Here is a 25,563-nt window from a genome sequence, read left to right on the forward strand (position 1 = left end):
GGAGGGCAGATTTATCTCTCCGTTTCCCTGATTAGCTTATTCTATTGTGTTCCTTTTTAAGAATGCACACATGGTTATTATTGGCATTGGACCGGCTTGGCTCCAAAAGGAAAGGAAATTCCAGGCATTATCTTTTTTTTGTCCTTGACAGTTCGCTATTCTGGGAAGGCAGTGGTGAAGAGATGGCCTCTTCCTGCCTGCCTCAGAGGCCTCAGCCACGCCGGATTCCCCAGGGTCCACTTGCACGGCTCGGCACGTGAAGAGGGATTTGCTGTTCTTGGTTCTGTGGCAGAGAAGGCCAAGTCCTCCTGGGCAGAAAAGAGCTGGCTTCTGGCAGAAAAGTGCTCTTCTCCAAGAGAGTCTGCCACAAAAGCCAGACAGGACCTTTTGGTATTCCAAAAAACAGGGGCCTGGGTCACTCTTTAACCTGAGATGCAACGCCTTGAGACGTATGCAAGAGCCCAAGCTGATCAACTCACTGTTCTGTGTGCAGCAGCTCCGAGGAGGGCAGGTGCCCCCCAGGGACCCATGCAGAGATGCAACGGACTGCCTCTTTCGTGGGGGGGGGGCTCTGGGCTCTCACAGCAGCAACCTGGCCTGGCCTACAGCCAGGGAATGAGGTGGCGGCCTTCTGGTTTTCCAGAAGGACCAGGTGCGCAGCCTGGGAGTCATTTTGGACTCACAGCTGTCCATGGAGGCACAGGTTCATTCTGTGTCCAGGGCGGCTGTCTACCAGCTCCATCTGGTACGCAGGCTGAGACCCTACCTGCCCGCAGACTGTCTCGCCAGAGTGGTACATGCTCTGGTTATCTCCCGCTTGGACTACTGCAATGCGCTCTACGTGGGGCTACCTTTGAAGGTGACCCGGAAACTGCAATTAATCCAGAATGCGGCAGCTAGACTGGTGACTGGGAGTGGCCGCCGGGACCACATAACACCGGTCCTGAGAGATCTACATTGGCTCCCAGTACGTTTCCGAGCACAATTGAAAGTGTTGGTGCTGACCTTTAAAGCCCTAAACGGCCTCGGTCCTGTATACCTGAAGGAGCGTCTCCACCCCCATCATTCAGCCCGGACACTGAGATCCAGCACCGAGGGCCTTCTGTCGGTTCCCTCACTGCGAGAAGCAAAACTACAGGGAACCAGGCAGAGGGCCTTCTCGGTAGTGGCGCCCGACCTGTGGAACGCCCTCCCATCACAGGTCAAGGGAATAAACAACTACCTGACATTCAGAAAACACCTGAAGGCAGCCCTGTTTAGGGAAGTTTTTAAACTGATATTTTAAATGTATTTTAATGTTTGGTGGAAGCCGCCCAGAGTGGCTGGGGAGACCCAGTCAGATGGGCGGGGTACAAATAATAAATTATTATTATTATTATTATTATTATTATTATTATTATTATTATTATTATTATTATAAGAAGCCAAGGGGCTTGCCAGCTTTAGGTGACGGCTGGAGTGAGTTGCTGGGGTGTTCATGTGCTGGGGCACCATAAAGAAATAAACTCTGCACTTGCAGTTGGGTAGGAGTCCAGGCAGTGGGTCGTAGTGGTCTGAGTGTCAGGCTAGGACCTGGGAGGCCAGCGTTCAAAAAACCCCTCGGCCATGAAGTTGGGGGCCCTTGGGTCACTGCCTCTCTCAGCCCAGCTGGGGTATAATTGCAATAAAAACATGGCCTGTTCCTGTTTCTTCCCAGGCAGCTCAGCTGGCACAGGAGAGCTACCCATTGGTGGATGGAGTCTCTCACCCGAGACAAGTCCATTACACAGAATTTCAGAGTTGGACCGGGATCCCAAGGGTCATCTAGTCCAAACCCCTGCTATGAAGGAATTTGTCCCAGAATCCTCTTTCCAGGCAGGCCAGGTGCCGCTGCAACGCTCCTAAGGCAAAAAACATGAGCCCTCCCCATGTCTGACCCCTGCAGCTGAGACTCAGGGGTATACTGCGCCTGCACAAAGAGGCTCCACAGCTTCCGTCTGCATCCACAGCTACTTCTGGCTCCTGGTTCGTTTCGTTCTGGTCGGAGCTTTGGAAAGCAGTTCCTCCTTCTGGCCAGCTCAGCGTGGCCGGTAGCCCTCTGGCCCAGCCGGCCGCAGAAGCACCGCCTTCCCGCAAAGTCCCTCGCGCACCCCCCCGGCTGGCACAATGTAGACCTTTCCGTCGGCTGCCCGCTTGGGGCTGAAGTCAGTCAGCTGCCCGTTGCTGGCCTCCACCTGGGAGTAGTGCCAGAGCTGGTAGCGGCCGCTCTTGCCCTGCTTGGAGAGCAAATATGTCTCCGCTGCGGGAGAGTCCAGCGAGAGAGTCGAGGCCACGGCTGGGCTGGCATGGAAGAGGCCCCGGATCTCTTCGTCCTCCTGGCAGGCGGCCAGCTGGATGCTGTCCTCCAGACCCAGCAGAGCTCCTAGGTGGAAGGAGGGAAAAGAGAGAGGTCTATGAAGGTGACCTGGGTACAATTGTTGGATAGCCCTGGTCCTCAACTGGCAGCCTTTGACTCTCAGGGAGCCCATTGAGCTGGCACTTGAGTCTGCTTTGCACTCAAAGTACGGCCAAGGGATGCCAAAATCCCAAGGGAGCAGAGAAGATTATTTACAGGTGAAACTCGAAAAATCAGAGTATTGTGGAAAAGTCCATTTATGTAAGCAATTGTTTTCATTAGCTACTGGAGTTTAATATATGAGATAGACTCATGACATGCAAAGCGAGATATGTAACAAGCCTTTGCTTGTTATAATTGTGATTATGGCACACAGCTGATGGAAACCCCCAAAGTTGAAATTGTTAATTTGGGGTTCTCATCAGCTGTACGCCATAATCATCACAATTATAACAAATAAAGGCTTGAGCTATCTTGCTTTGCATGTCATGAGTCTATCTCATATATTAGTTTCACCTTTTAAGTTGAATTACTGAAAGAAATGAACCTTTCCACGATATTCTAATTCTTCGAGTTTCACCTGTATGTATGCGACCATGCTACTCGGATGCTATTGGCCCAGAGATGGAGGAAGTCCGTAACAGAAGTCCGCACCAGAAAAGAATGGCAAATTAAGTTGATGGATTATGCCGAAATGGCAATAATAATAATAATAATAATAATAATAATAATAATAATTTATTATTTGTACCCCGCCCATCTGGCTGGGTCTCCCCAGTCACTCTGGGCGGCTTCCACCAAACATTAAAATACATTTAAAATATCACAGTTTAAAAACTTCCCTAAACAGGGCTGACTGGAAGGATCAGAAATCAGGAAGACCAAAATTTTAATAAGCAGTGGGGGAAATGTATAATTTGTCTTAAAAACCATTGTAAACAGCTAAAATCGTTAGTAGGTTTGAAATAACACTTGTAGTTTAATGTTGAATTTTGGACATAATGGAGATGTAAAGAACTGGATTATCATAAAAGATGCAGGAAGAAATGATTAACAACAGGACCCACAAAGGGGAGGAGGGAAGTCCCAGAGATTTTTTGGAATCTTGTTTTTATGTTGTATGTTGAATAATTGACTGTAAAGCTTTAATCTGAAAAACCAAATAAATAAATTTCAAAACAACACAACAACAACAACCAAAAGTACAACCAAAGAGCTCAAAATGGTGTACATCGTTCTCTCTGTTCCATTAATCCCCAGGCTGAGAGGCTGTGACTGGCCCTCAAAGTCACACCCAGGGAACTTCATGGGTGGGATTTGAACCCTGGTCTCTCCCAGGGTCCTAGTCTGGCACTTCCAAGTACTACACCGCTCTGGCTTGACCATGGTGGATTCTGCATCTATTTATGCCACAGAATGCCAGACTGCCTATGTCAGAAAGTGACACACACACACACCCCCTGAAAAAAATGTAAATGTAAGGAGCGCAAAAGAGGAAAAAGCTGGTTTTGAGCTATGAGCCCAGAAGTAATTAGGTAATAATATTGCGGTTATGGCTTGGTAGACAGAAGACAGCGCACAGCAGAAGGGAAGAAACAACAACTCCATGGAAAAAGGGGGTGGGAAGTCAACAACAAAAAGGAAAAGACGTATTTGGGTTTTGACTGTATACGATAAAAATGTTGAAAATTATATCTGCAGAAAAAGAGGGTTGTGCTTCAAAGCCAGGGCAGAATAAGGGTCCCAAGGAGGGGTGGTTTGAGAGGTTGCAGGAGAAAGTTGTTGGTGCAGATTGGGGAGTCATATGCCCTGGAATTGAGCTTTGAGCAACTGAGTGCACGCAGAGGGAGGCCCAAGGCACACAGCACCAGCCTGGGCACTGCTGCCCCCTCCTGGGCAGTGCCCTACCTTGCCAGCAGAGCCATTTCCCTCCTCTTGAGCCTCGGAGGAGAGGGAGCAGCCAGGCACCGGCCGGCTCCCTGTGAGGACAGTTGCAGTGAACTGGGGGACGTACCTGAGGCAATGGCCCAGTGAGCCTTGTAGCCGCTCCGGAGGCAGGGCTCGTGGTTGGAGTCTTCGTCGTAGCTGCGCTGGGTGTTAAGGTCCGGGTGAAGAGAGTCTTGCTCACCTGGGCAGAGCAGAGGGCAAGCAGGGCCGCTTGGGGCACCTGTCTCAACAGAGAAGCCTGGAAGAGGGCCTGGCAGGAGGGCAGCCCCTGGGGCAAGGCAGACCCAGCCTTGGACCAGCTCATTTGTGCCTAGAAGAAGCTTGTTTTCTGCTGCTACACTCTAGTGTCCAGATCAAGTCAAGGGAAGTCATAGTCCTGCTCTCTTCTGCATTCTCCAGATCCCACCTGGAGTCCTGTGTTCTGGACACCGGTTTAAGGAGGTGATTGAGAAGCTGGAAAGTGGGCAGAGGAGGGCAACTGAGATGATTAAGGGCCTGGAAGCCAAGCATTATGAGGGGCACTTGAAGGAGCTGGATATGTTTAGCCTGGAAAAGAGGAGACGGAGAGCAGATATGAGAGCCATCTTCAAATACCTTAAGGGCTGTCCCATGGAAGATGGAGCAAGCTTGTTTTCTCCTGCTCTGGAGGGTAGGAATTGAACCATCGGATTCAAGTTACAAGAAAGGAGATTCCGACTAAACATCAGGAGGAACTTTTTGGCATCAGTAAGAGCTGTTTGACAGTGGAATGGACTCCCTCGGAAAGCGGTGGACTCTCCTTCCTTGGAAGTTTTTGAGCAAAGGTTGTGTGTCCACCTGTCATGGATTGCAGGGGGTTGGACTAGATCACCCCTTCAGATTCTACAGTTCTGCAGATAGAGAGGTTTCTGACAGTAAGAGCTGTTTCACAATGGAACGGTCTCCCTTGAAGGAGGTTTCTCCTTCATCAGAGGTTATTAAGCGGAGATCAGGTGGGCCAATGTCAGGGATTCCTGTATTGCAGAGGGTTGGACTAGATGACCCCACCATTCTATGAAGAAAGCAAACATGAAAAGCTCCCACCCCCTCCCCATATCCCCCCCCCCTTTTCCACCAGGAAGGATACGGTATCAACACAGGGAAGCCTTGGCTAAGGTGATGAAGGATCCTTTGGTAGTTTTCTCCCCCTAGGCCTCCAGAGAGCAGCTCTGCCTGGCAGGGGAAACCTCCTCAGCTAGCTTGGACATGTTGGCAGCTGGAGCAAGACCAAAAAGGCAAGGGAGGAGTTGGGGGGCTGGGGTGCTTCCAGAGCAGCATTAGGCAGCCCCCCCCACTTAGTCTCTGCCAGGCTCATGCAGAGGGGATGAAACGGATCCAATTTGGGCAGCGGTGTCGGCCATTCCCCTTCTTGGCGACCCACCTGAGAACATTTCTCCCTGGGCTGTGTAGCCTCTCTCCAAAGCCACCTGAACAATTGTCTCCAGGGAAACAGCCTTGCGGGGAGAGCGCGCCCCAGCCATCCACAAGGCCACCAGGCCACATCTAGGAGGAGGAGAAGAAGGAAGAAAGGCAGAGAGGTTGGACGGCTATACTAAAATCTGAGACCTACTTTTCTTTTAAGCCTTTTGCAATCTGAGAAAAATTTTTTTTATAACCCCGCCCTTCCCAGCCAAAAACCGGGCTCAGGGCGGCTAACACTAATTAAAATCACAGGAAAACATAAACCCAATCAATTTAAAATAACAGATTAAAATACAAATTTAAAAATTCAATATTAAAACTGCAGTCTCATTTTCAAATAACCCACCAATAAAAGAATGAAGCATAAATATCAAACAGAAGCCAACCCAAAGGCCAGGTGGAACAGCTCTGTCTTGCAGGCCCTGCGGAAAGATGCCAAATCCCGCAGGGCCCTGGTCTCTTGTGATAGACTGTTCCACCAAGTCGGGGCCAATACTGAGAAGGCCCTGGCCCTAGTTGAGGCCAACCTAGCATCGTTGTTGCTCGGGACCTCCAAAAGATTATTATTTGAGGACCTTAAGGTCCTACACGGGACATACCAGGAGAGGCGGTCCCTTAGCTGAAGCTATTATTTAAGAACATAGGAAGAGGCTGCTGGATCAGGCCAAGGGGACTCCATCTAGTCCAGCAACCTCTTCTCACATTGGTCAGCCACATGCCCCTTGTGGGAAGGCCACAAGCAGGATCTCAGCACAAGAGCAGCCCCCTCTCCTCCTGCAATTTCCAGCAACTAGTATTCGGAAGAATCGTTGTCTCCTACAAGGGAAGGAAAGAGCAGAGCCAACCTGGCTAGGAGCCACCGATAGCCATGAATTTGTCCAATTCTCTTTTAAAGCCATCCAAGTTGGGGACCATCACTGCCTCCTCTGGGAGGCAGTTCCAAAGTTTAACTGTGTGTTGCATGAAGAAATACTTTCTTTTATCTGACCTGAATCTTTCTTCCTACGCTCAACTTCATCGGATGTCCACGAATTCCAGTGTGATGAGAGAGGGAGAAAAACCATTTCTCTATCCACTTTCTGCATACCTTCATTTCAGAAACTTCTCTCGTGTTGCCTCCTGCTGGCCTTTTTCCTAAACTGAAAAGTTCATTGCACTTGCTTCTTGTTTTCCTAGCCCTGCCCGTGAAGGTGAGAAGGGGAAGGAGAAAAGCAGTGCCAGAACACCCCATCCTCTTGACATCTGTGACCCTCAAGGTCCCTTAAAGGTAAAGGGACCCCTGACCATAAGGTCCAGTCGTGTCCGACTCTGGGGTTGCGGCGCTCATCTCGCTCTATAGGCTGAGGGAGCCGGCGTTTGTCCGCAGACAGCTTCCGGGTCATGTGGCCAGCATGACTAAGCCGCTTCTGGCGAACCAGAGCAGTGCACGGAAATGCCGTTTACCTTCCCGCTGGAGCGGTACCTATTTATCTACTTGCACTTTGACATGCTTTCGAACTGCTAGGTAAGCAGGAGCAGGGACCGAGCAAACCCCGTCGCAGGGATTCGAACCGCCAACCTTCTGATCAGCAAGCCCTAGAATCTGTAATTTAACCCACGGCGCCACCTGGGTCCCATCAAGGTCCCTTACAACTCTATAATTCTACAATTCTAAGAACTGGCTCAGTTAGCACTGCCCCCTGGCTGGACGCTTGCTTTCACACAAAGAAAACTGTACTTTCAGTGCAGCGATGAAATATACAGAATCCTGAAGCATCCCATCTAAAAGCAGCGGGCTGGGGCCCAGGTTCAAGCCCCTTCTCCAGTCTGAGAAGCTACAGAGCCCTCTACTTCACAGGGCTATTATGGGGATAAAACACTGTTCTGTGCTCCTCGGAGGACGGGTGAACTATTAACATAGTTCCGGAGTGCATGAAAAGGTATGGAGTGGTTGTGCAGCATAGTTCAAACTCCCACCTCCTCAGCAGGTTGCTACTTCACAGTTTCCTTTTGCAGTAAAGAATAAATTCCATACTCACTGGGGGCCTTCTTGGATTAAGGAAGACACGGGGTGGTTGAAAAGGAGCCACTTCAAATGCATGCTGAAGCTGGGGGAGAGAGAGAGAGAGAGAGAGAGTCCCTTAAGAGCCACTTAGGGGGACGGCCCAACATTAGCAGCACTTTCGCCCCCTGCATAATTAACAAGGCTCTCCTCCCCAAACACTTAATAGGAGCAATTCTAGGGAAGTTGCCTCTTGGGGGTGGGGAGTGCTCCGTGGCTTACAGGAAATGGAATGCGAAATTGGAGCCCTAATGAGACAAAATGGACCACATTCAAAGGCAAGCATCCTCTTTCCAAGTGGAGAGAACTTTTTGGAAGTAGAACATTTCAGTGGCACGTTGCAAATGAAACCATCACAGATACAAGCCTCTAATCAAGCATTAAGAAAAATTTACTGGTGAAATGGCGCACGGTTCCCCCCTCCCCGCCCTGGGAATGTTTTCAGCAGTATTTGCAGTGACACAGGGCTTCTCTTTGGTCCAAGCTGCTCACACCAAATATAGATGTTGCAGGTTCAGGCTGATGGTTGCGAAGCCCATCTGCCGTTTTTAAAGCCAAAAAACACAGGTAGTGGAAGAGGATACCGTGAACACGACACAGCCCCAACTGCCCCTCTGAGCAATGAAGCTTGTAGACATCGTAGACATCACAGCATCTCAACCAACAGTGCCAGGGTTATTAAGCCTACTGGCAATCTTTGCCAAGTGGATTCAGTATGAAGAAGCTTGACTAGATTCTACCAAATTCTATCCAGTAGCACCTTAGAGACCAACTAAGTTTGTTCTTGGTATGAGCTTTCGTGTGCATGCACACTTCTTCAGATACACTGAAACAGAAGTCACCAGATCCTTAAATATAGTGAGGGAGTGGGGAGGGGTATTACTCAGAGGGTGGTGGGAGTCGTCAACAGGTTTTCCACACCTATCAGCTCCCTCCCCACTCCCTCACTATATTTAGGGATCTGGTGACTTCTGTTTCAGTGTATCTGAAGAAGTGTGCATGCACACGAAAGCTCATACCAAGAACAAACTTGGTCTCTAAGGTGCTACTGGAAAGAATTTTTTATTTTGTTTTGACTATGGCAGACCAACACGGCTACCCACCTGTAACTACAAAATTCTATAATTCCATGATTCTAGAAATCACACAATCCTAAGCTTTTAAGAAAGCATATGGTGCAGTTTGCATTTCCGTATTTTAAATGAAACCTAGGAATGTAGACAGGCTGCCTCTGGACCCAGAGGTTCCATATGAACAGGCACCCCTAAACTCGGCCCTCCACATATTTTGGACTACAATTCCCATCATCCCTGACCACTGCTAGGGATGACGGGAGTTGTAGTCCCAAAACATCTGGAGGGCTGAGTCTGGGGATGCCTGCATATGAACATAGAAGAACCGGGCTGCTGGATCAGGCCACCATCCTGTTCTCACAGTGGCCAACCAGATGATTCTTTGGGGAAGCCCCCAAGCAGGGCCTGAGCACCAGCGCAAATCTCCCCTCCTGCAATTCGGACGCACTGCTGCCACCAAGGAGCCATCGGCAGACAGCCCCCCTCTCCTGTCCTGTGACATTTTCACAAGGACTATGGCATGGACAGCAATACTCTGATGATGATGATTATAATAGTACCCCACTCCTCTGACTGGGTGGCAGCTGCCCCTCTCCTTCCTCCGAGACAAGGAGAGAGAGAGCAGCACTCTGGGCAGCACCGCAGAGACCTGAAAAGCGCCCCTCCTGACCCCCAATGAGAGGCAGGCACCCCTCCACCCCCCCACAGGCGCTCCCCACCTGGCCCTCCGGCGCCTCAGGAGCTCCCGAACACCGTCCTGGTCCCCAGGGTCCACTTGCTCCAGCGCGGCCTTCAGGAGCTGAGCCCCACATAGCCTGGGGGGAGGCGGAGGGGGAGGAGGGGGTGGGGGAGGGGGCAAGGGTGCTGCTGCCGCACCCTGGGGTGCTCTGGACATGCTTCTGCTTAGCAGGGGCCTAGGAGGCCTTTGCCTCAGGAGGACCATGGGTGAAACTTCCCCCAAGGAAAGAGGGGTCACAGGTCAACGCAGGTCAAAGGTCACGCCGGTCTCTGAAGTTGAAATCTGGGCATGGGTCGCTCCCCGTAACTGCCTATTCTCACCGCCGCCTCTTCCCTCGCCCGGCTTGCGTGCTACTACGTCATCAACAGGCGACAACGCAGCTGCCGCCTCTCCGTCCCCCAAATGCCCGCCTTTCCTTCAACAAATCAGTGAATAAGGACTCCGGACAGGGGTGACTGGCAGGCCTTCTGGCCCTATCGGCGGACGCGGAAGGAGCGCCCAATCAGAACATTCTTTTTGGAAAGGGGCGGGGGCAGAAGCGAGACCGCAGCGTCGTTAGAGGGCGGGGAAGTGGGAGAAGACAACCTCTGATTGGGCGGCGCGGCGTCCAAGAGAAGAAACGCCGTTACGGCGGCTTGCTGATTGGGGAGTCCGAACTGGGGGGGGGCGTGGCTTGGTTCCGCGCGCCGGGAAGGGCAAGGCGTCTTTCTTTTCTCTTCGTCGGTTGTCGCCTGCGCTGGGCCTGCGTCGAATCGGTGAGGCATCGGGCGTCGGGAGGGCCATCGGGGCGGGAGGCGACACGGAGCCGGAATGGTGGGCCGGGCCTTCCTGGCGGCAGCGCGGTTTTTGTCCCGTCGACTATTTTTGGATGTCGGCAGCGGGCGGAGACGCCGCAACATCCGGGTATTTTCCCTGCTTCTCGGCGCTCGACATCCGGGCATCTGCTGTGCTCCGCTTGCCTTAACATCCGGGCTTTATCGGCCTGTGCTGATCCAGCAGCCAGGCTCTTCAGTGTGGAACCCTCCAGGTCGCAGCGGCAGTCTATCTGGATTGCCAGGTTCTTTGGAGCATTTGGCCCCTGGGAGAAGAGGAGGCTGGGCTACATCATCAGCATCATTTTATTTGGATGCCGCCTTTCCACAGTTAAAACAATGCTCAAGGTGGCTTACAATATGAAAAGATGTACATAATTACAAATATAGCATAGTACTGAAGTCATACAAATAAGCGAAGCACATTAAAAACTACATAGCAAACTGAACAATTTCCACATAAAAATAAAGACACAAAAAGTTAATATTGGTAATATCAGTTAATATCGGTAGCAACGGCAACAACTTCCAATGAAACTTCTCCCACAATACCCCAGTCCTTGCTGGGCAGCAGCCACAAAAGCAGTCCTTGGACCAGGTGCAGAGAGGCAGGGGAGTCCTCCCTGGGCAACATGGCCCCCCTTGGCCTGATCCACCAAGATGTTCTTACCTCCCTCTTTCCTGTGTAGTGGAGCCATGCAGTGAACAGTGTTGGATGGGAAAGGGCCAAATTTTCGATGCCTATAACTGCTGCCTCATCTGGAGTAGAAAGCTATATTGCCTTATTCAGGAGGGTCTGCATTAATTCTTTCTGAGAAAGTGTTCCAGCTTTTTTTTGCAGCAGCTGTGTCTACTTTTGCATAAGTGTCCCTGTTGTTCAGAAATGTGTCCCATTTCTTCCTGTTCTGACAAGTTTTGTTTTGCCACTCCAGAGTCTGCTGTTGACAGTGTGGTCGCGATGGCTGTCCCCGAAACACGGCCCAATCACACCATCTACATTAACAATCTGAACGAGAAAATCAAGAAAGATGGTGAGAGGCTGTTTATTCCTCCTTTGCTTCTTACCGGCTCACATCTCAGATACTGTCCCAATTTCCTTGATTTTGCACAGAGAAGGTTGGAGTACTACTTCCCTCTGTAGTACTGGGCGTATTTTGAGTGCCCATCACGGTATGTAAATTGGAAGGGTGCAGGTTCCAGTTGTTCGTTTTGATCGTTTTTAATTGCAGTTCTGCTTGGACCTTATGACCACTGCAGCACCTCGGGTGCAGTTGTGCTATCTTAGAAGAATGTACAGTGGAGCCTCGGGTTACGTTGCCCCAGGCTTCCGTCACCCTCGGCTTGCGACCGGCACAAACCCGGAAGTACCAGAACGGGTTAGTTCCGGGTTCCCACCGTTTGCACACATGCAGAACCGCTAAATCGCACGTGCACAGACACGACGCTTTGGGTTGTGCCGTTTTCGGGTTGCAGTGGGGCCTCCAGAACAGATCCCCGCCGTAACCCAAGGTTCCACAGTAAAACAAAATAACGAAACTTATTTGCTGAATGCCCACTGCTGGTCCCGTGCTGTGCAGGGTTATATAAACCAAAATCAGCACTTTGAACTTAGGCAGTCAGCAGCCAAAGTTGGTGCAGCTGCATCAGCCGCTTTGAATGAGCCGCACACAGAGGTACCTGGCTTGAGGGTGCCAAGCTGCATTTGATTGGCCTCCTGCCTTGCGGTAAAGCCCAGGAAGTACAGGTGAAACTCGAAAAATTAAAATATCGTGGAAAGCTTCGTTTCTTTCAGTAATTCAACTTAAAAGGTGAAACTAATATATGAGATAGACTCATGACATGCAAAGCGAGATACGTTAAGTGTTTGCTTGTTATAATTGTGATGATTATGGCGCGCAGCCGACGAGAACCCCAAATTAAAAATTTCAACTTTGGGGTTTGCATCAGCTGCACGCCATAATCATCACAATTATAACAAGCAAAGGCTTGACATAGCTCGCTTTGTATGTTGAGTCTATCTCATATATAAACTCCAGTAGCTAATGAAAATAATTGCTTACATAAATTGACTTTGCCACGATATTCTAATTTTTCGAGTTTCACCTGTATTTGAGGAACACAATGACTCCCCTCTGTGCCCCCTTCCAAGAGGCACAGGGAGGGCTATTTCTGTGCACCTGCCAGCAGAAGACTCTCCCCAGGGAGGCTTGCCTGGCACCGACTGCCCTCCTTCCAGCACCAAGGAGAGACCTTTATATTCTGCAGGATGCTTAGACAGGTTTCCTGGGGTCAAAGTGTAACCATGTGTCTTCCCCCCCCCCCCACTCCATGTCTGCTTCCCCCCTCTTTAGAGCTGAAGAAATCCCTCTATGCCATTTTCTCCCAGTTTGGCCAGATCCTCGACATCCTGGTCTCCCGCAGCCTGAAAATGCGGGGACAGGCCTTTGTCATCTTCAAGGAGGTCAGCAGCGCAACCAACGCCTTGCGCTCCATGCAGGGATTCCCCTTTTACGACAAGCCCATGGTAAGTGGGGGCTGCTTCTGTGGGGTGAGGCCGCCTTCTTTGCTCCTTGGCGAACAAGGAAAGGCTCACCTAGGCTGAGGCTTTAAAAGTTTTCTTGCAGCCTCCTTAGCGTTCGGAGGTCCTCCTGCGTTTTGGGTTCTGGCAGGCCTGGTTACGGTGTGTGCAGCATGCGTTTCCCTCCCTGGCCAACCAAGCGCTCCTCTTTCCACCCCCAGAGGATCCAGTATGCCAAATCCGACTCTGACATCATTGCCAAGATGAAGGGCACGTTTGTGGAGCGGGACCGCAAGCGAGAGAAGCGGAAGCCCAAAGGCCAGGAGGTGCCAGTCACCAAGAAGCAGATCCCTGGGGGAGCAGCGCCGGTGGCCCCTGCCGTCCAAGGCGCTGTGCCGGTGAGTATCCGGATCCGGGTGCCCACAAGGCGCTCCCTCTCCTTTCCATCTGCTGGGCCTGGGATGGGGCAGTCTCTCTCGATGGTTCCCAGTTTCAGTCTACTCCTTGGAGACCCTTTCCCAGTTGGGCTATCCTACCACAGGGTGACGGGGCTGATAGCAGAGTTTGGGACCTTGGGCCTCTGGGTTAGCTCTCCTTCCTGCTGTGATCCCTTCTGCTCCCTCTGTCCTTTTAGTGGGTTGAACCAAGCAGAGAGGGGGCTCTTGGAAGCCTTTCTATTATTCCTGGACATTTGCAGTTTGTCCACGCGTGTGTTTTCTCTCTCTCTGCCTCTGTAGGGCATGCCGCCCATGAACCAGGCCCCTCGTATGATGCACCACATTCCAGGCCAGCCGCCCTACATGCCCCCTCCGGGGATGATGCCTCCCCCCGGCATGGCACCTGGCTCCATCCCCCCGGGGGCGATGCCACCGCAACAGATGCTGCCTGGACAGATGGCTCCAGCCCAGCAGGTGAGTGGGGATGGGGAGAGGACTGCCCAAGGCTCGGTGGGGCAGAGCCACAATGCAGAACCCACTGTTTTGGTGGGTCTGGCACTGATCTGCCATCGGGCAAGACGGCGGGCCTGTGAAGTTGTGGGTGAGATGGGAGGAGGGTGGGGCATCGGCAAGAAAGGCAACCTGCCTCCCAGCACAGGGTGTCTTGGAGTTTCAGCATGCCTGGATCTTTCTGCCTGTTTGCAGCTGTCAGAGAATCCTCCGAATCACATCTGTTCCTCACCAACTTGCCGGAGAGACAAACGAATTGATGCTCTCCATGCTTTTCAATCAGTAAGTACCTGGATGTTTCTTGCACTAGGAGGGGCAGGTGGAAGTTTCCAATCTGTGTTGCTTTCTGGAGAAGGCAAAGCTGGGACCCCTGCTCGTTGGTTGTGACAGTTGTGTTGTGGTCTTCTTCAGTTAACCACAACAGTTGCGTTAAGACAGCTTTAGTGTGGTTAAAGCAGCAGCCGCTGGGGAACCCACAAAAGCTCTGCTGCTGAGCCAGAATTCCTTCCTGCTCACCATGCCCACATACCCCCCCCAAAAAAATCCTTTCCCCAGGCCCCTGAACAACACTTCCAGGTCCCATCTATCTCATCATTCCTTCCTCCTCTTCCACCTTTGCCCTGGTACTGGGCTCCGTCCTGGTATTCCATTTCCATATTGCTCCCCTTTCTCTCCACTTTGCACCCTCTGGTTCCCGTGTTGGGGCGAAGCCTTCAGCTCCTCTCGCTTCTCCCCCCCCCCCCCCTCCAGGTTCCCAGGCTTCAAGGAAGTGCGTCTGGTTCCCGGGCGCCACGACATTGCCTTTGTGGAGTTTGACAACGAGGTTCAGGCTGGAGCCGCCCGTGACGCTCTCCAGGGATTCAAGATCACGCAGAACAACGCCATGAAGATCTCCTTTGCTAAGAAGTGATGCCTCCGCTGTCCCTGGGCAACTCTCCTCCTGCCCTTTCTAGTTAGTGCCTGTGAAATGGTGGGAGGGGGGGGCTGTTCTGTTCTGTTCTGCGAGGTAAGTGGTGTGTGTGCATGAGAGCGAGAGGGAGCCCAGCAGCACAAGAGGCAACCAGATATTGCTGTTCATGAGCCAAGAGACCCAGACAAGCCGCCCCCTGGCTACTCTTGGGACTTGGATGTGTGTGTGTGTGTGTGTGTGTGTGTGTGTGTGTACACAGGCAGCTGGGGATAGTAGCCGACTCCTTGCAAAAGCATTGTACCCAGGGTCTGACGGCCAGACATTGCACCTGGAGCTTTTCTGTTTTGCAATAAAACAACCACCGGTTTATTTTTCACCTTGCACTTTGGCTCTTATTAACTGGAGACTCCCGGGTCGTCTTCTTTGGATGGGGCTGCACACCGTATTTCCACACACATTCAGTCTTGCAAAGAGCGCACTGACTATTACTGGCCTGTCCTCCCAAACGGACCAAAGTTAGTCACGGAAACTTAGAGGAGATTCTTAACACGTCATGGGCAAGTAGCTACATGGGTGTTCCAAAACCTGCGGGCGCAGCCTCACCTTATCTTTGTAGCATTCTTCTCCAGCAGCCAGGATGGGGCCACTGTCTTATTTATTGCAATCACATCCCACTTTTTTAATTTTTTATTTTATTTTCTACAGTAAACAACAAATAAGCAAACAGAGAACCAAAAAACAATTAACAATAAACAAAGAACACATCAAACACATTAAAACAACATTAGAAATAACAAAAAAGAGATACATACCTAACAGGAACATAAAATAAATCCTTATTTACTTCTACTTTCAAATCTTCTTGGGGGGAATTCCCCCGCTCTCTCGACTGCGTTCAATACTAATATACGTGGTAACTTTGTAACTATTTCTAAACATTCACACATCCCACTTTTTCTCCATGGAGCAAAGGTGGCATATACAGGTGAAACTCGAAAAATTAGAATATGGTGGAAAAGTCCATTTATGTAAGCAATTGTTTTCATTAGCTACTGGAGTTTAATATATGAGATAGACTCATGACATGCAAAGCAAGATATGTCATGCCTTTATTTGTTATAATTGTGATGATTATGGCGTGCAGCTGATGAGAACCCCAAAGTTGAAATTGTTAATTTGGGGTTTCATCAGCTTGTGCGCCATAATCATCACAATTATAACAAATAAGGCTTGATATATCTCGCTTTGCATGTCATGAGTCTATCATATATTAGTTTCACCTTTTAGTTGAATTACTGAAGGAAATGAACCTTTCCACAATATTCTAATTTTTCGAGTTTCACCTGTACATCATTCTCCCTCCACATTCAATCCCTACAACAACCCTGCGAGGGAGACTGGCCCGAGGTCGTCCAGTGAGTTTCCTGGCCAAGTGAGGCATTTGAACCCTGTCCTTCCAGGTTGTGGTCCCACACCCAAACCCAACACATCAACTTCCTTTTGCTCTTGCCTCGCAAGTGCCAAACAAAAGTACCAGGGGTCTCACTCTTTAGCTCCAGGGAGCTGAGGCTGATGGACTTTTGAACTGTGCACTGGAGGTGGCCAAGAAGCTGGCGTGAGTTTTGATAGCCAGCTGTGAGCATCCTTGGGAAGGTGGGTGCACACGGGGGGAGGGGGGCTTAATCTTAGGGCTCCCTCTCTACGCCAGGCCTGTGGTTCCTCAGCAACCATGGCCTTGCCTCACTCTGCATCAAGTGCTCCTTATGACCGGGGAGAGAATGCATTTTGCTTGGGGGACTTGGGACTGTAACGGAAAATCCCAGGTGTGGAACTGCCCAGCCACCTGGCCCTTAGGGATAAGCCCACTGGTTTCTGTGGAGTTAAATAAAAGAAGTCCAGCCACTGGAGCAAGGACAAGACAGGGTTTATTGCGCAATAGGTTACAGTCAAACTGCACACCCAGAGCAGCGTTACAGGAACTTTTAAAAACTCCTACCATATCCCAGAATACAGTTTGGAAACATCATTACTACATCATCACTACATCACGAAAGGGAAGGGTTATACATGATTGACATATAGGAAAAACAAGATTAGCATATGGGGGAAACAGCAATATCAGGGAGATAGCCCTGGGCCAATGTGAATGGGTGTTAAGTATTGGCAAGGATACCTTGAGCACTTATCTGGGAGAGAACAATGGGATTCCAGCTGAGGGATATTTGCCCAGTGGCTTCCTGAAGCACCCAGAGATTACCTGCTGAGGCATTTCCCTGTGCATGTGGTCTCTCGCCTACTGGATCATGGCAGAGAGATGGGTCCCCTTAAGGGCATCACTCCATACCCCAAATGAGTTTATTCAGGAGGAGACTTTGCTTAGGTGACCCCCCCCCCATAATTTCCGTAACAGGACAAGTTCAGCAGAAACTCATAGTGAATAAGTTTCCTTCTGAAGTTGGGGGTGTGTGACCGGGGGGGGGGGGGGCTTGCTTGGTCAACCTGATCTCGGGTAGCTCTTTCTGCACCCTTCAGGACAGAGACTCCGTAGCCAACTGATCCTCTGCGTTGTCTCTTTAAAAGCTGTTGTGTAGTCCTCTGTCCTGGGCAGCTGAAGCCCGGCTCCCTGGCTCCCTTCCAGGTCCTGCTTTGCTCCTTTTCCTGCCCTCCCGAGAAAGGAGGGCAGCACACAAGGTGCTCTGTGTGTGGACAGGGAGCCCTTTTCTTCCAGGGCTGGCCTGTTCTGCCGTCTGCTTCCTGTTTAGCCAGGCAGCAGCCCCAGATTGGATCTATTTGCCCCCCCCCCGCCCCCAACTCGCTGTGTTTATTTGAAGCCTTACAAAGTTGTGCAGCTAGCTAGAAAATTAGATTCAGAGTTCCTGGCCTGCTGTGTCAGGCATGTGAAATCCAGGAGAAGGAGAAGGAAGTGTGAAGATCTGAGTTATGTAGTTATTCCTGCAACACTATCCCCTTCCAACTATGGGAGCTGGATCCCTACTCCTGAGAAACTGGAGCGTTGGTGGAAGTTCCATGACATCAGGGCAGCTCAGCCAGTGGGGGAGAGGGTGGGGCTGGCAGGCTTCAGTCAATGATGCCACCTGTGCAAACCTAGACAGGCTACAAACAGCAGCGTCGTCCAGTCTGGGAGGCTGACCAGTTCCTCCATCAGAGAAGCCTTGGAGGCTGTGTGTCCGGCCAGTCTGCAGAAATGGGGGGTCCTGCTTGGGGCATCCTCGGGGCCTCCCTTCTACTCCTCGGAGCCCTTTGGGGACTCGCATGGGGCGGGCAGCAGATGAGCAAGCTCGCGGACAAGAAGCTGTGTGCCGACGCCGAATGCGACCGTGAGTCCCCCCCCCCGCCTCTTCGTTGTGGGAAATTGTGGGGTGGGTGGAGGAAGAGGTCCCTGCCAGCCAGCTAGGGGCCTCTAGGAAGCACAGTGAGATGGGGGAAAGGGCACACCACAATTGGTTCCCAGCAGCCAGAAGTTTGGAACAGGAAAACCCAGGAGGGGAGAGGGTTCGGATCCTGCTTGCTGTTTCTCCACGAAGATCTGGTTGGCCACTAACGAAGCCCCTTTTGGCCTGACCCAGCAGGTATGGAAGAGCTGGAAAAAGGACAATCAAACCATTAGGGGCCAGAAAACCTCTATCTGGGAGAGGGCAGTGTGTTGGGCTTCTTGATAAAAGTGCATGGGGTACAGAAATAATTTTTGCACCTCTCCCCTAATACGAAGGCTGCCTCTGCATAGCAGTTGTTGGGGGGCAGCAATGAGGGAAGGGGTGCTGCTGTCCTCTGTTTCCATTAAAAATAAGGTTAAGTGCAAGTAGATAAATAGGTACCGCTGCGGCGGGAAGGTTAACAGCATTTCCATGCGCTGCTCTGGTTCGCCAGAAGTGGCTTTGTCATGCTGGCCACATGACCCGGAAGCTGTACACCGGCTCCCTCTGCCAATAAAGCGAGATGAGCACTGCAACCCCAGAGTCGTCTGCGACTGGACCTAACGGTCTGGGGTCCCTTTACCTTTATTCAAAGATACCTTCTAATGCGTATGAATTTTTATGTACCTTTTTATAAGGCACGGAAATAAGACAGATATTTAATCTAGAAAAGAACAGGCAGAAGGGATAAAAGAGAAAGCAAAAGAAGAGGAAATAACCAAGATAAAAAGACATTTGGTTCTTTGGTTGCAGCTAAATACAGTCTTCACTCATGAACATTCAACCATTCTGTCTTCTATAATTTTTTTCAACCTTCAAATGCAGATATTACAAGTTCGTTTTCTCTTTCATGCAAAAAGCCCATAAGAGGTTTCCAGTCCTTAAGAAATGTCAGAAATTATTTTCCCTTCGTTGGGGCTTTTTGAGCATAGGTCTGAGGCCGGGGATTTCTGCATTGCAGGGACTCGATGACCCACAGGGTCCCTTCCCACAGTAGTGTGTTTTTATGATCCTTTCTCCCCAAAGGGAGCAGTGGAACAAGATTACATAATGGCAACTTTAAACTTTAAACCAGCTGTGTTGAAAACTTCCATTGGCCCAAAAACCTGGATAAATCACTCCATTTCTATCCCACCTTTTCCTCATTTATCCTCACAACAACCCTGTAGGGTAGGTTCGGCTGCGAGACACGGAGCATCCCAAGGTCACCCAGGGAGCTTGACCCTGGCTGAATGCAGATTCAAACTCTTAGAAACGACATCCTGCCGACTCCCCACGAGCAGTGAGGATGCTTGGGGCAGAGAACTTTCCAAAGCTATGGGGGGAGAGACTTGTGACTTCCCACTTCCTCCAGTTGCAAAGGATTCCGTCGTTCGGCTTTACATTCCACTATAGGAACAACTTTTAAAAATAGCTCCTGAGCTTTGGTTTTCCTCTTCCCTCGCAGTTCTTATTTCCTTGCGTGCCGTGGTGTTTTTTTTTTTGATACATTGTAAGCCTGTGGGGCAGAGACTGTCTTGTTGTGATTGTGGATAAGCTGCCTCCCTGGGAGCCTCTTTGCCTGAAGAGAGCGGTACAGATGCTCTGATGTGGGAATGGCTTTGTGGAGTGAAGGAGAGGGCAACCCTTCCCCAGATGCATCACGCAGGCGCCATGTTCCTTTGGGAAGGCGGGATCTCAGGCGGCCCCCTGTGCTTCTCTCCCCACCCCACCCCATCGCAGATCCCATCTCCATCGCGGTTGCTCTCCACGACTACATCGCCCCCGACTGCCGCTTCATCCACATCCAGAGAGGCCAAGTGGTCTACGTCTTCTCCAAGCTGAAGGGCCGCGGGCGACTCTTCTGGGGAGGCAGCGTGAGTAGCTGCCAGGGGGCACCAGTTGGCCGTCAGATCGCGGCGTGGCAGGGGGTTGGGCTAGATGGCCCCCAGGGACCCTGAAAACTGGGAAGCAGTGAGGATGTCCTGCTTTGTCCCAGCTCCTGGGTTCCCAGAGCCGTTGCCCTGGGTTCGGATCCTGATCCTCCCCCTGGCTGTGTCCTTCCTGGTCCTTCTTCATGTGATGGGACTGAGGAGAAGCTGGTTGTGTTCCTGCCTCTGAAACAGGGGCAATAAATAGTAGGGAAGATCTCAGGGAAGGCAGTTGAATTGTAAGGTAAAGATGTTTTAAGCATGGTGTGAGCCATATGGCATGAACCTGCTTTACATGTATCACATAATACCCGTTCCAAACTTTTAGTGGCCTTTGGAACTCCCTGCCTATTGATACCAGGCTGGCACTTTTTTGGGTGCCTGAAAGTGGCTGCGGGTTTAAATCTGCTGTTAAGCCTCTTGTTATTTTTTAATCGGTTCAGAAGCCTCAAGTTATCACTAAGGAAAACCAACAACAACAATCTTATTGTTTTGTAAGCCGATTTCTGGTGTTGTTGTTTAATCAAGTGTTGTATAAATTTGATGAAAAAGCGAATCATTAAATCGCATGAAGGTGCCATCCCCCTGGGAGAGGGAAGCTGGCACTTCCCACAATAGCCAGCAGAGGGAGCCCCTTCTATGGGGAAAACGGACCCAGGTGTGTCCTGCCCCCCCTTTTTTGCACAGGTGCAAGGAGACTATTATGGGGAGCAGCCGGCCCGCCTGGGATACTTCCCCAGCTCCGTTGTCCAGGAGAACCAGTACCTGAAGCCAGGCAAGGTGGAAGTGAAGACTGACGTAAGTTTGGGGTGACTTGGGGGGCGCGCTGGGGAGAGCTCCCCCTTTTCCATCCCTGACCCCTTTCCCTGCCTCCGCTCCTTGTCCGCCGGGCCATGAGATACGAAAAGCATGTGCCGTCGGGCGGGGAGAGCAGCCCCCTACCATGTGGGGCAACATTGGGAGATTTGCATTTTTGGGGTTCCCTGCCTAGGAGGAGCAACCTTCCTTCCTTCCTTCCTTTCAGAAATGGGACTTCTACTGCCAGTGACTCAAGCAGACCGGATTCGGGTGACGCCCCAGATCTCGTTCCCGGAGACCGCGCCAGCCTTGCAGGGTAGGCCGCCCGGGAGTCTCACGCCTGCTCTGCCTAGTTCTCTCTACAGTAGATGCTGCTGCTCTTCCTACGTGGGCCTTGCAGCTGGGGAGGGGGGGGGCTGCATCCTGCAACTGCCCCAGGTGTAGATAAAAGATGGGAGCTTCAATTGACACAACTGACCCCTTCCTCCCTTGAAATAAAGTGCTTTCTGAGCAAAAAACCGTATTGTACTGATATTTTTGATCTTGAGAACCAAAAACCTGCTGGGTCTGGCCAATGGCCCTTCTAGGCCAGCATCCTATTATGGGAAAAGAGCAAGCAGGATTCGAAACACAGGAGCAATATTCTCCCCTCTTGCCGTTTCCAGCAACTGAGATTCAAAGCATAGCGATCCTGGCCAGTCGCCATCCCTAGCCCTCTCGTCCTCCGTGAATTTGTCCCATCCAAGTTAGTGGCCCTTTGCTGCCTCCTGGGGCAGGGAGTTCCACAGGTTAACATAGCAGCTAGGATGGCTGCCAACGTGGATGGCTCCTGAACCCCCAGTTTGCTCCCGTGCTCGGATCCTGCTTGCTGCTTCTTTCCCAAAACAGGCATCTGGCTGGCTGCGAGTCTGATCAGCCAGCCCTTCTGCTGATACTCTCGGGAGTCCGCCAACAGTCATTGCCCTCTGCTCATGCTCGGAGGCGCTCTTCAAACCCGGAGCGCTGCATGCTCCTCCACGGTCACATCGGGGGACTGAGGCTGTGGGGCTGGGTCTCCGAAGTGAGCTGCGATCTGCTGCCCTCGCCGAACAATCGCCTCTGGGGAGAGAACACATAGAATCATAGAATCCTAGAGTTGGAAGAGACCCCAAGGGCCATCCAGTCCAACCCCCTGCCAAGCAGGAAACACCATCAAAGCATTCCTGACAGATGGCCGTCAAGCCTCCGCTTAAAGACCTCCAAAGAAGGAGACTCCACCACACTCTTTGGTAGCATATTCCACTGCTGAACAGCTCTCACTGTCAGGAAGTTCTTCCTAGTGTTTAGGTGGAATCTTCTTTCTTGTAGTTTGAATCCATTGCCCCGTGTCCGCTTCTCTGGAGCAGCAGAAAACAACCTTTCACCCTCCTCTATATGGCATCCTTTTATATATTTGAACATGGCTATCATATCCCTCCTTAACCTTCTCTTCTCCAGGCTAAACATACCCAGCTCCCTAAGCCATTCCTCATAAGGCATCGTTTCCAGGCCTTGGACCATTTTGGTTGCCCTCCTCTGGACACGTTCCAGCTTGTCAGTATCCTTCTTGAACTGGGGTGCCCAGAACTGTACACAGTATTCCAGGTGAGGTCTGACCAGAGCGGAATATAGTGGTACTATTACCTCCCTTGATCTAGACGCTATACAGAGCTGAGCATGGGCAGGTCAGGTGCCAGCAGAGCCCGTTCTGCCCCCCCCCCCAGCCAAGCCCTGGGAATGTAGGTCAGCTCTCTCCCTGCTTGGCATCTCCAGGAGCGGGTAAGCAATTTGCCTCCCCTCCGCAGCCTGGCAGAGCAACCCGCCCCCCCCCCCCGGGCTCCAGCCGCCGCCGTGACCCAGTTCCTGAGCCTTGGCAGAAGGCCTGGGTCACACCTGCTGCCCCAGTGCCCCCCACCATGCCAACACAACTGGCACGAGGCCGGGGCCAGTTTCTCATGTGGTTGTGCCATGGCCCCATCCGGCTACCATTGCCCCTGCCCCTGCAGCCTGGCTGGCATGCCCCCGCACCCCGCTGCCTCTGGGGTGAAGGGGTCCAGAGAGGCTTCCTTCTCCTCCCACCCACCCCCCCTTGCTCCAGCCCCACCATTGCTCAGCTTTCCAGAGATCGCTATCTGCTCCGCCAGCTGACTCACGTGAGCAAAGTCCGTGGCGCCACGGGATTAACGGGAGCAGGAGGCTGGCGGTTGGCCTTTGAACCAAGGGGGGGGCCGGGGCAGTAAGGGGGGGGGCCGGTCATGTGCAAGAGGGACAAAAACACTGGGGGAGGCGGGCAGACGATGCCAAGGTAGACAGCTTCCTGGTTTCTCTGTCCTGGCACAGGGACGCAGAGCAGAGAGCGGCGTGCATTTACTGAGTGGGAAAAAAGCAGAAACACAGAGGAAAGAATAACAAAAGGAAAGGCCGATGATAAAATGACAATAGATTGAAACTCATGTCGCCTTTCTAAACCTCAGGGCAGAGGCTTGTTTTTAGCAGGGGCTGGAAAAAACGTGTAGTGAAAGCGTTTGCCCGGTGTCAAGAGGCAGGGAGTTCCAAAATGCACAAATGTGGAAAGGGCACTGTGTGGTATCTGTGCCAGCTTTGCAGATTGGAGTAGTTGGGGGGCACACATGGAAGAAGAAGGGGGTCTCTGGGGGAAACTGGTTTGCACTCAACCGCGTAGAAAAACCTTATCCGTGCTCAGAGGCCGACAAGACCTGAGTCGTCTTCAAAGTGGCTTGCCAATGTCTCTGTTGACTATTTTAGCTTGCCAGGGTGGCACCCACAACCCGCACGAGTAAAGTCCCCCCCCCACCTTTTGGGTGCCAGGAGCACAGACATGGGTGGCGCACAATACCCATTTCACAGGAAGAAGTAGTGAGGTTCAGAGACTCCCCCTGCAAAAAAAGAAACCGATATAAAACGCAGACACACACACACACACACCAGCAGGAAGCAACTCCAACCAGCTCCCCGCTTCCCACATGCCAATCCTTGTGATTCCTGAATTGCAGGGGGGTTGGACTAGATGATCCTGGGTGTCCCTTCCAATTCTGCAGTTCTGCGATTCTCTAACCCACTCTCATTTTAAAAATAAAAGAGGAGGGTCAGTCAGGGGTTCTTGGCTGTTGCCAGGGGTCTGTGGGTCTCCCTCATCCTCCCACTCTGCACTCTTGGGGGGCAGGGCTTGTGGGGGTCTTCCGAGGGAGAGGAGATGTGGGTCACAGCTCAAGGCGGCTTGGGTCTCGAGTGCCGTTTCCGGTAGCCGGCCAGGAGGGAGTTCTCCTTTCGTTCAGAGCTTTGCGCTCTCCGAGTTTCCCATTGAACTAGGCAGTTCCAGGTAGGGCCGGGAGGAGCTGTGGGAAACGGTGAGGACTAGGAAGCTGGAGCTGCTCTGAGCCTGTTTGCCCTGGCCTGCACACCCAGTTTCTCCAGCGCATGGAAAAAACACACCCTTAGCCGTGTCCATGACCTGACTGCCTTCAGAGATGGAACCTGGAGACAAACGCTTTTGAATGTGCCAGCTGGCTCCTAACAACACCCCCGAAAGGCAGGCCCCCATCTCTCCTCCCTCAACTGGCAGAGGCGAGATCCAAACCCGGAGCCTTCCTGCTGACTGAGGCTGCCCCAGGCCGTAGAACAGAATCATAGGACGGCAGAGTCGGAAGGGACCCCCAGGGCTCATCTAGTCCAACCCCAAACAGACGCCCTCGCACTGAGCTAGGAATGTCCAAAAACCTGGCTGAGGGAACAGAGGGCCCTGGTGGAAGGGGCGGGGGCCAAGCAGCCTTGAGCCCCGGCGCCTTTCTTCTTTGGGCATATCTACTAAGTTAGGATTGGCTAATAAGGTGGTAGAAAGGAGGTCCCCCCCCTCCCCACACCTCACGGTACTCCTCCGGCTGCCTGGGCCTCAGAGATGGAAGACCCCGAGTGAGCTGGCGCCTATTGCCCCCAACCCCTGGACAGAGAGAGTTTGGCTCATCTGGGTCCTCCGTGGGGCCAAGGTTGGCACCTGTGGGTAGCTGTGATGGAGGCGCCTTCTCGTTCTGTGGCCGAGGAGCAGCTGGAAGAGGAGGCGGCGGCGGCTGGCACCGCTCTTTGGAGGGGACGCCCCCCCCCCCGGGCTGTCTGCCAGCTGCCTCCCTTGACGGGGCACACATGCGAGGGACAGGACGGAGGTCTTGTCTGCCTCGGCATCTGGGTCAGACCCACACTTTCAGGGCCGAGGTGCCAATGTCCTCGGCTGGCCGGCTGGGTCCACCCTCCTTTCTTCTCTTGCTGCCGGCCAAACCGGTTTGGCAGGATCCGGGAGCGCAAGCGGCGCCAGGTCCAGGTGAATGCCCACCCCACACGGAAGAAGGCGCCTGTGCTAAGGACAGGAGCATGCCGGATCAGGACAGTGCCGCCCCCGGGGGTCCAGCCTCCTGTTTTCACAGGGGTCCCAAGCGAAGCACCAAGCACTAGAACGCATCAGGAGAAGCCCAGGGTCAAGAATTAAGCTGGGGAGGCAGAGCAGAGGAGCCCTCCTGGCTGGGAGCCCTCCAAAGGCCTCTTCTCTTCCTCCATGAATTTGCCCATTCCTCTTTCAAAGCCATCAAAGTG

At 52.0% G+C, this 25,563-nt stretch overlaps 3 protein-coding genes across 3 annotated transcripts; 2 read left to right on the top strand and 1 right to left on the bottom strand.

Moving 5' to 3' along the window:
• Positions 1-1,977: 1,977 nt before the first annotated feature.
• Positions 1,978-9,740, bottom strand: C8H19orf54 (chromosome 8 C19orf54 homolog). The gene is given in 7 exon segments (XM_033158530.1): positions 1,978-2,401; positions 4,389-4,459; positions 5,427-5,523; positions 5,526-5,555; positions 5,721-5,842; positions 7,780-7,848; positions 9,595-9,740. Coding segments are annotated over 6 exon segments (726 nt in total). The 5' UTR covers positions 7,842-7,848; positions 9,595-9,740; the 3' UTR covers positions 1,978-2,057.
• Positions 9,741-10,316: 576 nt separating this feature from the next.
• On the top strand, positions 10,317-15,177 carry SNRPA (small nuclear ribonucleoprotein polypeptide A). Its single transcript, XM_033158531.1, is given in 9 exon segments — positions 10,317-10,369; positions 11,359-11,457; positions 12,778-12,950; positions 13,166-13,342; positions 13,682-13,855; positions 14,087-14,108; positions 14,111-14,131; positions 14,134-14,173; positions 14,642-15,177. Coding segments are annotated over 8 exon segments (840 nt in total). The 5' UTR covers positions 10,317-10,369; positions 11,359-11,384; the 3' UTR covers positions 14,802-15,177.
• Positions 15,178-17,763: 2,586 nt separating this feature from the next.
• Positions 17,764-21,434, top strand: MIA (MIA SH3 domain containing). Its single transcript, XM_033159443.1, has 4 exons — positions 17,764-18,139; positions 19,958-20,091; positions 20,833-20,943; positions 21,170-21,434. The coding sequence occupies exons 1-4, from the start codon at positions 18,007-18,009 to the stop codon at positions 21,191-21,193; spliced, it is 402 nt and encodes a 133-aa protein (XP_033015334.1). The 5' UTR covers positions 17,764-18,006; the 3' UTR covers positions 21,194-21,434.
• Positions 21,435-25,563: the final 4,129 nt, after the last annotated feature.

The sequence above is a fragment of the Lacerta agilis genome, chromosome 8, assembly GCF_009819535.1.
Source record: "Lacerta agilis isolate rLacAgi1 chromosome 8, rLacAgi1.pri, whole genome shotgun sequence".
NCBI classification, from domain to species: Eukaryota; Metazoa; Chordata; class Lepidosauria; order Squamata; family Lacertidae; genus Lacerta; species Lacerta agilis.

Bases quoted from the DNA above. Each gene is read 5' to 3' on its own strand.
- MIA (XM_033159443.1), top strand. From the start codon at position 18,007: ATGGGGGGTCCTGCTTGGGGCATCCTCGGGGCCTCCCTTCTACTCCTC. The intron at 18,140-19,957 runs GTGAGTCCCCCC...ACCCCATCGCAG, and splicing joins TGCCGACGCCGAATGCGACC to ATCCCATCTCCATCGCGGTT. The intron at 20,092-20,832 runs GTGAGTAGCTGC...TTTTTTGCACAG, and splicing joins GACTCTTCTGGGGAGGCAGC to GTGCAAGGAGACTATTATGG.